The sequence below is a fragment of the Haliotis rufescens genome, unplaced genomic scaffold (genome assembly GCF_023055435.1).
Source record: "Haliotis rufescens isolate VD_foot unplaced genomic scaffold, xgHalRufe1.0.p SCAF_3, whole genome shotgun sequence".
In the NCBI taxonomy this organism is placed as follows: Eukaryota; Metazoa; Mollusca; class Gastropoda; order Lepetellida; family Haliotidae; genus Haliotis; species Haliotis rufescens.
The window spans coordinates 21449177-21463078 of NW_025964001.1; the positions used below are offsets into that span (position 1 = coordinate 21449177).

The 13902-nt window shown below is 41.0% G+C and overlaps 1 protein-coding gene across 4 annotated transcripts; it reads left to right on the forward strand.

Moving 5' to 3' along the window:
- Nucleotides 1-1652: 1652 nt before the first annotated feature.
- Nucleotides 1653-12887, forward strand: LOC124146446 (solute carrier family 25 member 45-like). 4 transcript variants are annotated; one of them, XM_048403947.1, is made up of 6 exons: nucleotides 1653-1693; nucleotides 5059-5195; nucleotides 5841-5884; nucleotides 8274-8354; nucleotides 8719-8980; nucleotides 11128-12887. In XM_048403947.1, exons 2-6 carry the CDS (start codon nucleotides 5096-5098, stop codon nucleotides 11589-11591), a joined length of 951 nt encoding a protein of 316 aa, XP_048259904.1. In that variant the 5' UTR covers nucleotides 1653-1693; nucleotides 5059-5095; the 3' UTR covers nucleotides 11592-12887. The 4 variants fall into 4 exon arrangements, with proteins under 4 accessions (XP_048259904.1, XP_048259905.1, XP_048259903.1 ...); XM_048403948.1 differs by lacking the exon at nucleotides 1653-1693 and adding an exon at nucleotides 3116-3191; XM_048403946.1 differs by lacking the exon at nucleotides 1653-1693 and adding an exon at nucleotides 3786-3885.
- Nucleotides 12888-13902: the final 1015 nt, after the last annotated feature.

Genomic DNA, 13902 nt, shown 5'->3' on the forward strand with positions numbered 1-13902 from the left:
AGTTGCGTTTTTGTGACTTGATTCCATACATGTACTACAATATTGAAAACCAAACTTTACTTGTTTGAAAAATACACTAAAATATTGGTGTCACAGGAACTTTTGTTGTTGAGTATATTATCCTGCCTGTAACCCCCCCCCCCCCCCCCAAAAAAAAAAACAACCCCCAAACAAACAAACCTATATTCTAAATCATTTCAAGGCATTATAACCTCCTCAATAAAATTTTCCTCTTGACTTAAAATGATATGATATTGTTGGCTCAGGGAGAAATGGCCAAGTCGTCAGAGGCGGATCCATGCTTTTGAAAGAGGGGTGTGTGCACACAATGTCCAAGTGACGAAGTGTCTTGGCCCAGGACGCACTCCCTGGAACCTCCTGTGGTCTTATACGCAAACCCTGTAAAGATCCGGGGTAGAATAGGTCTTCAGCAACCCATGCTTGCCGTAAAAAGCGACAATGCTTGTCGTAAGAGGCGACTTACGGGATCGGGTGGTCAGGCTCGCTGACTTGGTTGATGCATGTCATTATATTCCAATTGCGTGGATCGATGCTCATGATGTCAATCGCTAAGGTGTGGTCCAGACTCGATTTTTTTACAGATCGCCGTCATATAGCTGGAATATTGTGCAGCGTTAAATTATAAACAAACAAACAAACAAATCATATACGCCACATTTGTTGCTGCGTCCCTTAAGCAGGTAAGAATCTTGTGATCACGATTCTTAGCTTATCAGCACCATGCCCATGCTCATTGGTTTCCCCAAAGTGGTAAACTGATACTTTGTCATATGAGTCCCGAAGAACAACACATGGCGCCAAATATATTCTTGGAATTATTTGAAACACCGTGGCCCTATCACCATAAATAAGAGCCCCATCAGTATGACAGTCGTCTTTTTTATATTGGATTAACACCCAATTAAGGTTTATCATTACTACGTGTTGAACCACACAACCTGCTTCTTTGCAATTACTCGAGCGTCACTTTCCATATAGTGGAGAATAAGCAAAATTATCAAAATTATCCGAGGTGGAAGTGAAATAACGACGCGAATATTATGTAGCATACAGTTCGTGTAACATGCCTGTTAAATTATGTTAATTGCTTTGACGGAATGGTAATTGCCTATATTGATTGTACATGTATGATATACATGTGTATAGTAACATGGTGTGGTCACGTGACCTGATCCAAGATGTCTGATATCTGTCCAACTGATGTCGAAATGCTGAAAACGAATTGTATACGGTTATATAACGAACTAGAATTATTGGCCCCGTTGAGTTCGCTATAACAGTAGTTCACTGTATGTGAAAGACAAACACTACCTACCCCAAAACAGGCTGTAGGTGGTCGATGGGATGATGTTTTACGCCGCAGATGGTTAGCAATATCCTAACAGTATGAAGATGGTGGAACCAGAGGCTGTACCCATGTGAGAAATCGAGCAACGCTTTAACCAATGTGAGTTTATGAAAAATACCATATATCGACCTCAATGCATACTGTTAGCGTTTAATACGGTTTAGTTCAGGTCAGTTGTTATGGTAATGACATGTGAAATATACCATTCATCTGGCATACAGCTGTTACCAAGAGGGTATTAATACTATCGTAGCATTTACATCCGCTCTTATACTTTGGTGTCCACCTACGATTGTGCGACTGCGAGTTTTGTGATTATTTTGGGTAAGAATTAATCATCTCCTCGCCTTGATTACATGCCTACTGGTATTAACGGTAAAGTTAAGACGTACCAAACACCCACTTCATGACAGATATATATCATCTTCCAGAGGCAAGCGTGTCCACTAGCCTATATCAAAGCCAAGTTGATACAAGACTTTGTTAAAAAGGCTAGTGGACGTTCCTGCCTCAGGAAGAAGCGTGCACTAGCCTTTTTATCAAAGTCTTGTATCCACTGGGGTTTGATATAGGCTAGTGGATATATATATATATGTATGTATGTATGTATGTATGTCGAGCGTTTGTATAGGGACGTGTTTGGTTGACTATGATCCCATTTTACATTAATAAGCAATGCATTTGTAGATAATATCGTATTCTCTGTAATTACATATTACATGATTAATCTACGACGTTGGTCGCCATATATATAAATATATATATATATATATATATATATATATATGTCGAGCGTTTGTATAGGGACGTGTTTGGTTGACTATGATCCCATTTTACATTAATAAGCAATGCATTTGTAGATAATATCGTATTCTCTGTAATTACATATTACATGATTAATCTACGACATTGGTCGCCTGAATCCGGTCGGACCAAATGCTTCATATGGGACTAGATGAGTTGAGAGTGAAAAGGAAAAAGAGGTTAACTTGAACGAACGTATTTCCTATAAATGAACGTTCTAATTACTTGCCGTGGTGTTTCCAGAAACGCAGCCATCACAGAAAGACCATTGCTGTGATCTCCCATGCAAAGTTTCACCTTTAGGCCTATGCCTGGTTTCGGAGGACATGTTTACAAATTAAAAGTTAACGACGGACAGACGACGTTCCGGTGACCTACAAAGGGTGTCACAACACTATCATCTCATATGTTAAGGTCAAAGGGGGAATGTTAAAAGCGGCGTTAAACCCAACTCACTCACTCACTCACTCAAAGGGAGAAACTCATGTCCCGTCCGATAGACACTGAAAATTTGAAACGCTAATTTCTTTGGCAGCTTACAAATGCGTGCACACGTGTTTTAGAAGAAGTAATTAACTTTAAAACATACTTTTCATATTTAGTTAACCGTATATTATACAGGTACATTTTTTAAAGTTTCAATTATTATTATTCAATTTTCCCGATTTAATTTTTGTGCTCAGTAAGGTAATTTAGTTTATACCGTAATCCATATTATCATCATCCGCAAGCCCGGCTCGACGAGGCAAAAATTATCACAGGATAAGCCGCATGTGGAAAACCAGTATTTAACAGAAACCTAAACCATGGCTCCTTTGTCTTTCACCGTGGTCTAACAAACTGAATTGTTAGTTAAACACCACTTGGCAATGACGGAACTTCTTTTCCCCCCTATAATTTGTCTTGATGACAGAACTATTTCATGAAACACGCTTGTCGCCAGCGGGATTCGAACCCGCGAAGTCCGCACTGAAGGCCAACGAATGTAGTCTTCTGCCACGGCGACATGTGAGAAAGGGTATGGAATTAACAACTAAATATTTACTTACATCAGTACCAATTGCTTATCCCCTTATGAACGGCGAAATGTGTTTTAAGCATTTTTATACAGTATGTTACTCTATGCATTCTAGTTTTTGTACAGTACTTGTGATTTTGTAGCTTTTCGCTCAACGAAATGAACAGATAGAAAAGAAATTACTATTATATTGATCAGGGCTATATTTGCTCATAATAGGCCCATCAGCATGGGAAAGTAATATTTAGTTGATTGATAAATGTGCTCGAGTTGGTCCAAAATGAATGGTATACTTGCCCCGGGACATGCATTTCATAACCCAAATCGTCAAAGTGGGAGGTGCACGTGCAAAAGGCTCGGGGAACACATTTCACGTGCTTCACACAGGGCCAACTCACACAGTGTTCCCTAAGTTGAGCATAGAGTTCCTGAATATCTTTCAAAATACCTTTAATAAAACAATGTTTTTATAAGCATTTTAGGTGCCATAAGTGTTGGACATGATTTAAGTATGTTAGACCACTGCGCGCCTCGTGGTTTAATCAACCATTTCAACGATCAGACACTGGGTCCTCGTGGCCTAACCTATACTTAGTTGACACTGCTTTTACAGCTTTTACGGTACGTGACTCCACGATGGGCCTTTCTTTCGGTTTGGGCATGACAAGGAATATAGTATGGCCACACACATGAAGTGAGTTATGGGTATGTCTAAACGAATATTCTTAAAATCTAGGTCTTGGTTATAACATATGAAATAGGGCAATAAGATTGAATAGTGCCCATTAGGGCAGCATGATCACGTGTATAAATGTTTCTTCACAAGGTCACTATATCTCTTCACGTGGAAAATACCTTTTACTGCAACTTTTGCAAATACAGTTTTCTGGATTTGCTGGAACTGGTCTTTCTTTGGTTTGTTATGGTGAACCACCCTGACTTCCACAGGAAAAGGGGGCACGGGTGGCCAAGTCGTCTAAGGCGCCGCGATTCGCTGTGCAGAGTTGCGTCCCTTGGGCACGCCAGAACTCTATGATTGTGGGTTCGAATCCCGGTTCGCCCCGATTATGTTTCTAGGTTTGTCAGCACCATACCCGTGCTCGTGGGTTTCACCGAAGTGGTAAATGTCTGAGACCTGCATCACTTCGGGCTTTCCTCCCACATTAAGCTGACACGCCGTGATATAACTGGAAAACTGTTAAATGAGGCGTTAAACCAAACTCACTCACTCTCCCATTATAGTACGAGGTGTTGCCTTGACTGATCACTGTATCCATGTGGGTCGGAGAGTGTGACAAATGACATGTGTAACTAATGGTAGGGAACAAGTGCATCAGAAACACCACTGAATTACTTTTTGAGCATCCGTCCACGCAATTGAGATTCGATGACGTGTAATCAACGGTGTCACCGAGCATGACCACCCAGTCCTTTATTGGTAGTCACCCCTTGCGACAAGCCAAGGTTGCTGGGGACCTAAATTCTTCCCCGAAACCCGAGTCGGTTGATGTGTCGTCATGTTACGTCATCCCAGTTAGTGTCCTGAAAAACACAGGGGAGGTGAGGGACTCGGGATCAGAGAGTGCAGACAATGTGTCAAGTGTAACCAAGTTACAATCAATGTCTAGAACTATACACTGGAAACAGACAACAGACTCTCTTTCACCTGTATTGATCATTCCACAGAATTCATGACCCCTCATCTTTGACATTTCCTGCAGGACATTCTGAGGATGATACACTGTCCTGGATGATCTAATGGCAATGACCCTTCATCTTTGACATTTCCTGCAGGACATTCTGAGGATGATACACTGTCCTGGATGATCTAATGGCAATGACCCTTCATCTTTGACATTTCCTGCAGGACATTCTGAGGATGATACACTGTCCTGGATGATCTAATGGCAGACTGTCAGTTAGCAGATGACCAGTGGCTGGAGGGGAACTCCGGGGTCAAGGACCGGACAGTCCTCCATGACTATACAGCAGGAGCAGTTGCAGGTACGATAATCATTGATCTCTACCAACAGCACTGGTTGCTTAAGGGTACAATGTGCCTGAGGAGGTTTTGTCCCTTGGTCGTGCTAGGATTCGATGATCATCATTTTGAATCCTAAATTACTTATGATCCTATATAGTTGAGTATATGTTAGTATATTTATTCCCGGCATATGTGTAAGTATCTAGCATGTATTAATGTACACATATATCAAGGATGATCATTATGATAAAAAAGTTGCATCTATAAGTGTTCCCCTAAGGACTCAAGAAGGAATGGTTGCTGAGTTCTGTACCAATACCGTGTTTGGGTGTCTACACAGACGTGGAATTGTCCTTCTAGTCAATTGCATACACACTAGTAACCCTCCACTAACGGTATATTTTCATTGGGTAAGGTCGCAATAAACAAACTATTAGACTTTCTTCCAAATCTTTAACATATGTGGGGAAGGAGGCATATTTCTTTTTTTTGTTTTCTTTTCTATTAAACAAACCGTTACTGTCATAAGGTTTGATTCACATGCACGAGGAATTATCGCGTACGTCAGTCGCAAATACTCTGACATGGAGTTTCTACTGCATGGAAAGAAACGTAACAAGAATCTCTGTGCACATTATTGTGATCTGTTTGCATTTTGTTCCCAGGTGGTGCTGGAATGGTAGTTGGTCATCCCTTCGACACAGTTAAGGTAATATTCTAACAGCAGAGAAATGGAGTACACTTCAACTATATATCCAAGAATTTTCTTTGAGCTACAAGTTAATTACCTATTTGTTAGATTCCTTCTTTACCTGAACTAAAAGACCCAGTTAGTGGATGACTGCAAGTGCGGCCCATTGTTGTATTATGCTCTTTGTCTGTAGGTGCTGCCCATTGTTGTATTGTGTTCTTTGCCTGTAGGTGCTGCCCATTGTTGTATCATGCTCTATGTCTGTAGGTGCTGCCCATTGTTGTATTATGCTCTATGTCTGTAGGTGCTGCCCATTGTTGTATCATGCTCTATGTCTGTAGGTTCTGCCCATTGTTGTATTGTGTTCTTTGACTGTAGGTGCTGTCCATTGTTGTATTATGCACTATGTCTGTAGGTGCTGCCCATTGTTGTATTATGCTCTATGTCTGTAGGTGCTGCCCATTGTTGTATCATGCTCTATGTCTGTAGGTGCTGCCCATTGTTGTATTGTGTTCTTTGACTGTAGGTGCTGTCCATTGTTGTATTATGCTCTATGTCTGTAGGTGCTGCCCATTGTTGTATTATGCTCTATGTCTGTAGGTACTGCACATTGTTGTATTATGTTCTATGTCTGTAGGTACTCCACATTGTTGTATTATGTTCTATGTCTGTAGGTGCTGCCCATTGTTGTATTATGTTCTATGTCTGTAGGTGCTGCCCATTGTTGTATTGTGCTCTGTCTGTAGGTGCTGCCCATTGTTGTATTGTGCTCTATGTCTGTAGGTGCTGCCCATTGTTGTATTATGCTCTGTCTGTAGGTACTCCACATTGTTGTATTATGTTCTATGTCTGTAGGTGCTGCCAATTGTTGTATTATGCTCTATGTCTGTAGGTACTCCACATTGTTGTATTATGTTCTATGTCTGTAGGTGCTGCCCATTGTTGTATTATGCTCTATGTCTGTAGGTACTCCACATTGTTGTATTATGTTCTATGTCTGTAGGTGCTGCCAATTGTTGTATTATGCTCTATGTCTGTAGGTGCAGCCCATTGTTGTATTATGTTCTATGTCTGTAGGTGCTGCCCATTGTTGTATTATGCTCTATGTCTGTAGGTGCTGCCCATTGTTGTATTATGTTCTATGTCTGTAGGTGCTGCCCATTGTTGTATTATGCTCTATGTCTGTAGGTGCTGCCCATTGTTGTATTATGCTCTGTCTGTAGGTACTCCACATTGTTGTATTATGTTCTATGTCTGTAGGTGCTGCCCATTGTTGTATTATGTTCTATGTCTGTAGGTGCTGCCCATTGTTGTATTATGCTCTCTGTCTGTAGGTGCTGCCCATTGTTGTATTATGTTCTATGTCTGTAGGTGCTGCCCATTGTGGTATTATGCTATATGTCTGTAGGTGCTGCCCATTGTTGTATTATGCTCTATGTCTGTAGGTGCTGCCCATTGTTGTATCATGCTCTATGTCTGTAGGTGCTGCCCATTGTTGTAATATGTTCTATGTCTGTAGGTGCTGACCATTGTGGTATTATGCTATATGTCTGTAGGTACTGTCCATTGTTGTATTATGCTCTATGTCTGTAGGTGCTGCCCATTGTGGTATTATGTTCTATGTCTGTAGGTGCTGACCATTGTGGTATTATGCTATATGTCTGTAGGTACTGCCCATTGTTGTATTATGCTCTATGTCTGTAGGTGCTGCCCATTGTTGTATTATGTTCTATGTCTGTAGGTGCTGACCATTGTGGTATTATGCTATATGTCTGTAGGTACTGCCCATTGTTGTATTATGCTCTATGTCTGTAGGTGCTGACCATTGTTGTATTATGCTCTCTGTCTGTAGGTGCTGATCATTGTTGTATTATGCTCTCTGTCTGTAGGTGCTGCCCAGTGTTGTATTATGCTCTATGTCTGTAGGTGCTGCCCATTGTTGCATTATGCTCTATGTCTGTAGGTGCTGACCATTGTTGTATTATGCTCTATGTCTGTAGGTGCTGACCATTGTTGTATTATGCTCTATGTCTGTAGGTGCTGACCATTGTTGTATTATGCTATATGTCTGTAGGTGCTGACCATTGTTGTATTATGCTTTATGTCTGTAGGTTCTGACCATTGTTGTATTATGCTATATGTCTGTAGGTGCTGACCATTGTTGTATTATGCTATATGTCTGTAGGTGCTGCCCATTGTTGTATTATGCTCTATGACTGTAGGTGCTGACCATTGTTGTATTATGCTATATGTCTGTAGGTGCTGCCCATTGTGGTATAATGCTCTATGTCTGCAGGTACTGCCCATTGTTGTATTATGCTCTATGTCTGTAGGTGCTGAACATTGTTGTATTATGCTATATGTCTGCAGGTACTGCCCATTGTTGTATTATACTCTCTGTCTGTAGGTACTGCTGCAGATTCAGGGAGGCGGGGAACGCTACAAGAGCATCCTTGACTGTGTCAGGAGTGTCCACACACAAACATTGGTAATAAGAACAGCCTACAGCATGACACATATCAAAATAAAGATGTCAGTTTGTGCCAGAAATACTACTCTGTCACTTTGGTAAAATAACTGGTGTTATATCAGCTTGTACAAACGTTTTTGTTACATTTATGAACTGAGCTGTAGAATTATGTCAGTATTCAAACATCATTTACTGTTTGCATTCCTTGTTTAAAGAGAGTACAAGCAGCCTCGAGGTAAAGGTGTTTGATTCCCCACACGGATACAATGTGTGGATCCCTTTGTTGTGTTTTGTGCCTTCATATTGAATGATTTATTGTTACACGTGGCATAAAACTAGACTCACTTAAACTTTTATAAGAAATGACGAAACTTCGTTTCAGTCAAAGGGTTTCTTCCGCGGCTTGTCATGGCCCTTGCTGTCCAGTGTAGGCCTCACTTCCATCTTCTTTGGGGTGTATGGGACAGCTCTCTCTCTTCTTGGTCACCAGGGGGACTCTTCACAGCGCAGCACCACCTACTATTCGACAATCTTCGCTGCAGGGTGTATTGGAGGGGTCTCTCAACTACCTTTGTCATGCCCGGTCGATTCGCTGAAGGTCGTACTACAGTCTCAGATAATCCATGCACAGGGAGGCAAGCTAGGTAGGGATATTTAGGAGGAGGTATTTTAATCAATTGCCCACTCTAAAAAGATAAAAGTGGAAAGTATTTCAAATCTGAATGGTACATTTGTTTATATGTTATTGAATGGAAAATTGCATTTTCACACACACACACACACACACACACACACACACACCATTGTTCGATATGTATTCGATATATTCCGAAAACATTTTGAAAGTATAAAAGTGAGCTTATGTCAGGGCATGTTGACACCCCAAAGCGCACCCCCCCCCCCCCCCCCCCCTTTTTATTTCGAAAATCTTTATTTCTGTATAAATTACCACCCTCCCTTTTAAAAAAAGCTGTATCCGCCCATGCCGGGGTACCCCGAACGACAGTTACGGCCCGTACGACTGATTCCGTCAAAATCATCGTCTATCTCTCGCTTCCGTGGGATAAACATTTCAACGGAGGAGGCGTTGCACAGTACGTGGGAAGCACTGCCATAAAATCGCAACAATATATGAGACATTCCGGAATGTTCGTTTGTTCAGTTTCAACATTTTAATGGAGAACATAGATACAGAAAACACTTGCTTTAATGTGTCAACATATTTTTCAAGCATAGTCTGAAATTGAAGTCGCCAGGTTGAAACGAGTGCCGTAGAGCTCGAGAAAGCTGCTTTCTAATTGGCTGATATCGACTTCTTGTTAGTCGTTTCAGTCAGTCAGTTTGCGAAAGGTCGTTCTGACGTGAACCGTAATGGGATGTCCCCAGATCTTTGTTTAGCGATAGCGAGAACTAAGATCTGATATTGATCAGATTTTGTTTGTTTTGTTTTTTATGGCCAATTTGCGACCATTTGTTTTCAAAATGTAGTACAATGTGATACATGTGTAGTTAAAAGTGGAGATTGTTTTACGTTATTGACCTTTGCACTTGGGCCATGCTCCTAAATCTTCCCAAGATGCATTTTCTGGCATTGTAAATATCATCTCCGCAGAAATCATTTGACCAATAAAGCTGAAACACCCCATACTTGTTCATGCCAAAGATTACTTCTGAATTTGTTCAAGAGGTTCGAATAAGTTACCAATATTTATCATAATTATTACACCTATGTAGGACCCTTTCTTGTTTATCGTTAATAGTGGGGCAGAACGGATGTGTTTCTCTCTTTGTGCTATATTTCAAATTTGGATCTTGATTTGACCTTTCCACTTGGACCGTACAAGCTGAAACTTCGTATGGCCATTACTCAGTCATTTTATTCAGGTGAGGTGAAATGGGGTTTAACGTCGCGACCAAGATTATTGCACTTATATAGCGACGTGCATGTACGTGTGTGTGTTTGTGTGGCTGCTTGTACTAGTCCGGACTGATGCCGATTTATAGTGCTAGCTCACTGAGAAACCATGCCGCAGTTTAACATGAATACCCCACTCAGACACAGTATACTGACTCCGAGCCGACCAGTCCTTGTTTTAGTGAGTGAGTGAGGGAGTGAGTTGGGTTTAACGCCGCTTTTAACATTATTCCAGTTATATCGCGGCGTGTCAGCTTAATGTGGGAGGAAAGCCCGAAGTGATGCAGGTCTCAGACGTTTACCACTTCGTTGAAACCCACGAGCACGGGTATGGTGCTGACAAACCTAGAAACATAATCGGGGCGAACCGGGATTCGAACCCACAATCATAGGTTTCTGGCGTGTCCAAGGGACGCAACTCTGCACAGCGAATCGCGGCGCCTTAGACGACTGGGCCACCCGTGTCCCCCCTTGTTTTAGCCCCTTAATTCCGAGCGCAAGACAGGGTAACAACAAGTACCATCTTTAGACGTCTTTTGGTATGACGTGGCCGGGGATCGAACCCCGGACCTTCCGCTCTCCGGGCGGACGCTCTACCACTAGACCACGGAGGCGGTCCATCTTATTCAAATGTAATGAACTTTGGTACATGTGTCGCTAGTAGCATATATTCCATTTATTGCGAATTTTTGTATTGTTATGATTTTTTACAATTATTTTACCTTTGCTCTTTGACTTTGCTCCTAATTTCCTCAAAATGCATCAGATGTGATGCTCCAAATGCTTCACTTGCTCATATCGTGAATGTAACAGTTCTGATTTTTCCGAGTTTGGGAAGGGGTGTGAATATATTTAAAGTCTCCGTTTAATTTTCAGATACACAAAAAAGATTCCATAATGGCCCCCTTGCAGCAGCTAAGGACATAATCCGTACGCGGGGGATACAAGGCTTGTACAGGGGACTAAGCACACAGGCCTTGAGAGATATCCCAGCCAGTGGTATTTACATGACTACTTATGAAGTCCTAACCCACACAACGACCAGTGTGATGCCCACAGTTCCATCTCAGGTCATCAACTTCTTCTCCGGAGGAATTAGCGGCATCGTCAGTTGGCTTTGTATCCTACCTTTTGATGTTTTCAAGAGCCGGCTACAGTCAGACCCAGAGAGGAAGTTGTACAGAGGATTGTGGGATTGCGCCATGAAGAGTTATAAAGCAGGCGGAGGGAAGATTTTTTTCAAAGGTGCTCTAGTTATGAGCATGCGGGCCTTCCCAGTTAATGCAGTCACCTTGATGGTGTATTCTGAATGTCTAAAATTGTTCAACCAGTATTTGTGAGTGGTGATGCAGAACCGTTCCTGAAACACTGACTTCAGCCCCAAACCAGAATCACTGAATTCATTCCCTACCATGAAACACTGAACTCAGTTCCTACCCTGAAACACTGAATTTAGACATAACATGACTTTATCAACGGTAAACTGTTGCAGTCCTGATGATGTATTTCCAAGTCAATCTGTCGGTCTGTTACAAAAATTCCTTTACTTTGTTTGAGCAATATCCCAGCTTTATGACGGCGGTATGTAAATAATCGAGTCTGGGCCAAACAATCCAGTGACTGACATCATGAGCATCGATCCACGCAATTATGATACGATGACGTGCATCAATCAAGTCAGCGTGTTTGACAACCCGATCCCGTTAGTCGCCTCTTACGACAAGCAAAGTCGCCTTTTGCGACAAGAATGGGTTGTTGAAGACCTATTCTACCCCGGATCTTCACACGTCTAATTCACATTAAACGTGTATAACTGTTTTGCACAATATTGCAAAATGAACGACTGCAATCAACATATCGGATTTTTATAGGAAGTTCTTTTTAGTTGTAAGGATGTTTTGAATGATTTAGAACTGAAGCATAGGAAAATGTACGTATAAATCTATTAATCTGGGAGACAATACGAAGATATATAGATTCCCTGATTTAACTGAAATCTAAAATCGAATTTGTGATATCAATAATATATTTCGAATTTGAGATATCTAACTATAATTCGTTTTTTTTATCACTAATTATATTTATAAATACATCGGTTTAATCAGGGAAATAATACAACGATATATAGATTCCCTGGATTAACTGGTATCTAAAATCGTATTTGTGATATCATTAAATGAATTATTGATTCTATATTGTATTCAGATATAATGCCCCACTGGGTAATCTACATAATTAGTATCATTCTAGAAGTCCGTTGGCATGGTTGGTCTATTCTCATTCTGAACAGTTGTCATAAAAATTATTCATGTTTTCCTTTATAGAATATTAACATTCTCATCATGAACCGTTGATAGAATTATATAAACTTTATTTATGCTTTAGTGAACACTTGTGTATGTCTACTGGTCTGGAATGTGCCGTGAAAAGTGCATTAACATGTAAATAGCGTTTTTGAAAAGTTCAATAATTAAATTCATTCATTCATTTGAAAAAAAGAAGTTAAACCAACAACCACTTTCTGTTCGCTCGTTTCCGCCGCTAGCCCGATTAGATAAAGGGACAAAATTCCCCATACAACGGAACAAGATAACTTAACACGGCGCAAAGAATGCAAGTACGTACACTGTCATAAAGAGCATATGTGAGTAGTATAGAACGGGTCCGCAGAAGGCCATTTTGGTTGATCCGGTTGATCCAGGCGGATGCGAAGGTGATTGGTTGATCCAAGTCACGTGATCGGATAGGATGACTCATGCATCAACAGCGCGTCACAGGTGAGGGGGAATGAAAGGTGTGTGTGTTTATAAGGCAGAAAAAAAATTCGTAAGAAAACAAAAGTAAAAGGTTATGAATAGGGCTAAATGTATAGCGTGCTGCCTTGAATAGACAGACCGTACCCGTCAGCCCAGTTTGAATTGAGCGCGCTTGACAACTCACGTGACCACATATTTGTATAGAAGGCGTTCAGCCCTGTCCCGACTTGCATAGTTGATGTTTCAACGCTAGCGTTTCCATTTAACGCGATGACAAATAAACCGTGCGGTTTGAGTTTTAACCGTGTAACATGATGTGCACAGTTTTACTTCAGAACGTGCTATTTTGAAAATAGATAGAAAACTGATAAGTACATGTAGCAGTGTGACGGCACGAAGCTAGGTTTGTTGGGAAAGTGATGGAAGCAATCTATAGGACATTTTCATGTTTACAATACTCACCCTTAATTCGAAGAGAGAACAGAGTTTATCATGGAAAAATGTTTCACGAGGAAAATGTTTTATTGGAAATATAGGTTTATTCATAGCTAATGTATAGCAGAGAGACTAAGCCACCGACCGCCCATAACAATGTCAACATACCCCGGCCTTACAATTAATGTCAACATACCAGCCTCGCCTGAAGCTTCCCATTCATAAATTGTGTGAGCAGTGTCCCGTATTTATGATACGTTAGGGAAGATGTGTTGTACATTTGTTATTTTAAAAGGGAGTTATTTCAGAGAGGATATATATGGGTATTCCCCCCTCATTAAACTTTTCTTTCGTTGGTGTCTATTAAACGTATCCGGTATTTAATACATTTGAATGATGTAGGAAAAGTATGTGCGTGAAGATGTTGTACCTATATCCGAACACGAATGTATGACACAGG

What these genes read in the sequence shown, in the direction of transcription:
- LOC124146446 (XM_048403947.1), top strand. Translation starts at nt 5,096, where the DNA reads ATGGCAGACTGTCAGTTAGCAGATGACCAGTGGCTGGAGGGGAACTCC. An exon ending in TACAGCAGGAGCAGTTGCAG is followed by an intron (nt 5,196 to 5,840) that starts GTACGATAATCA and finishes TTTTGTTCCCAG; the next exon opens with GTGGTGCTGGAATGGTAGTT. An exon ending in GTGTCCACACACAAACATTG is followed by an intron (nt 8,355 to 8,718) that starts GTAATAAGAACA and finishes ACTTCGTTTCAG; the next exon opens with TCAAAGGGTTTCTTCCGCGG.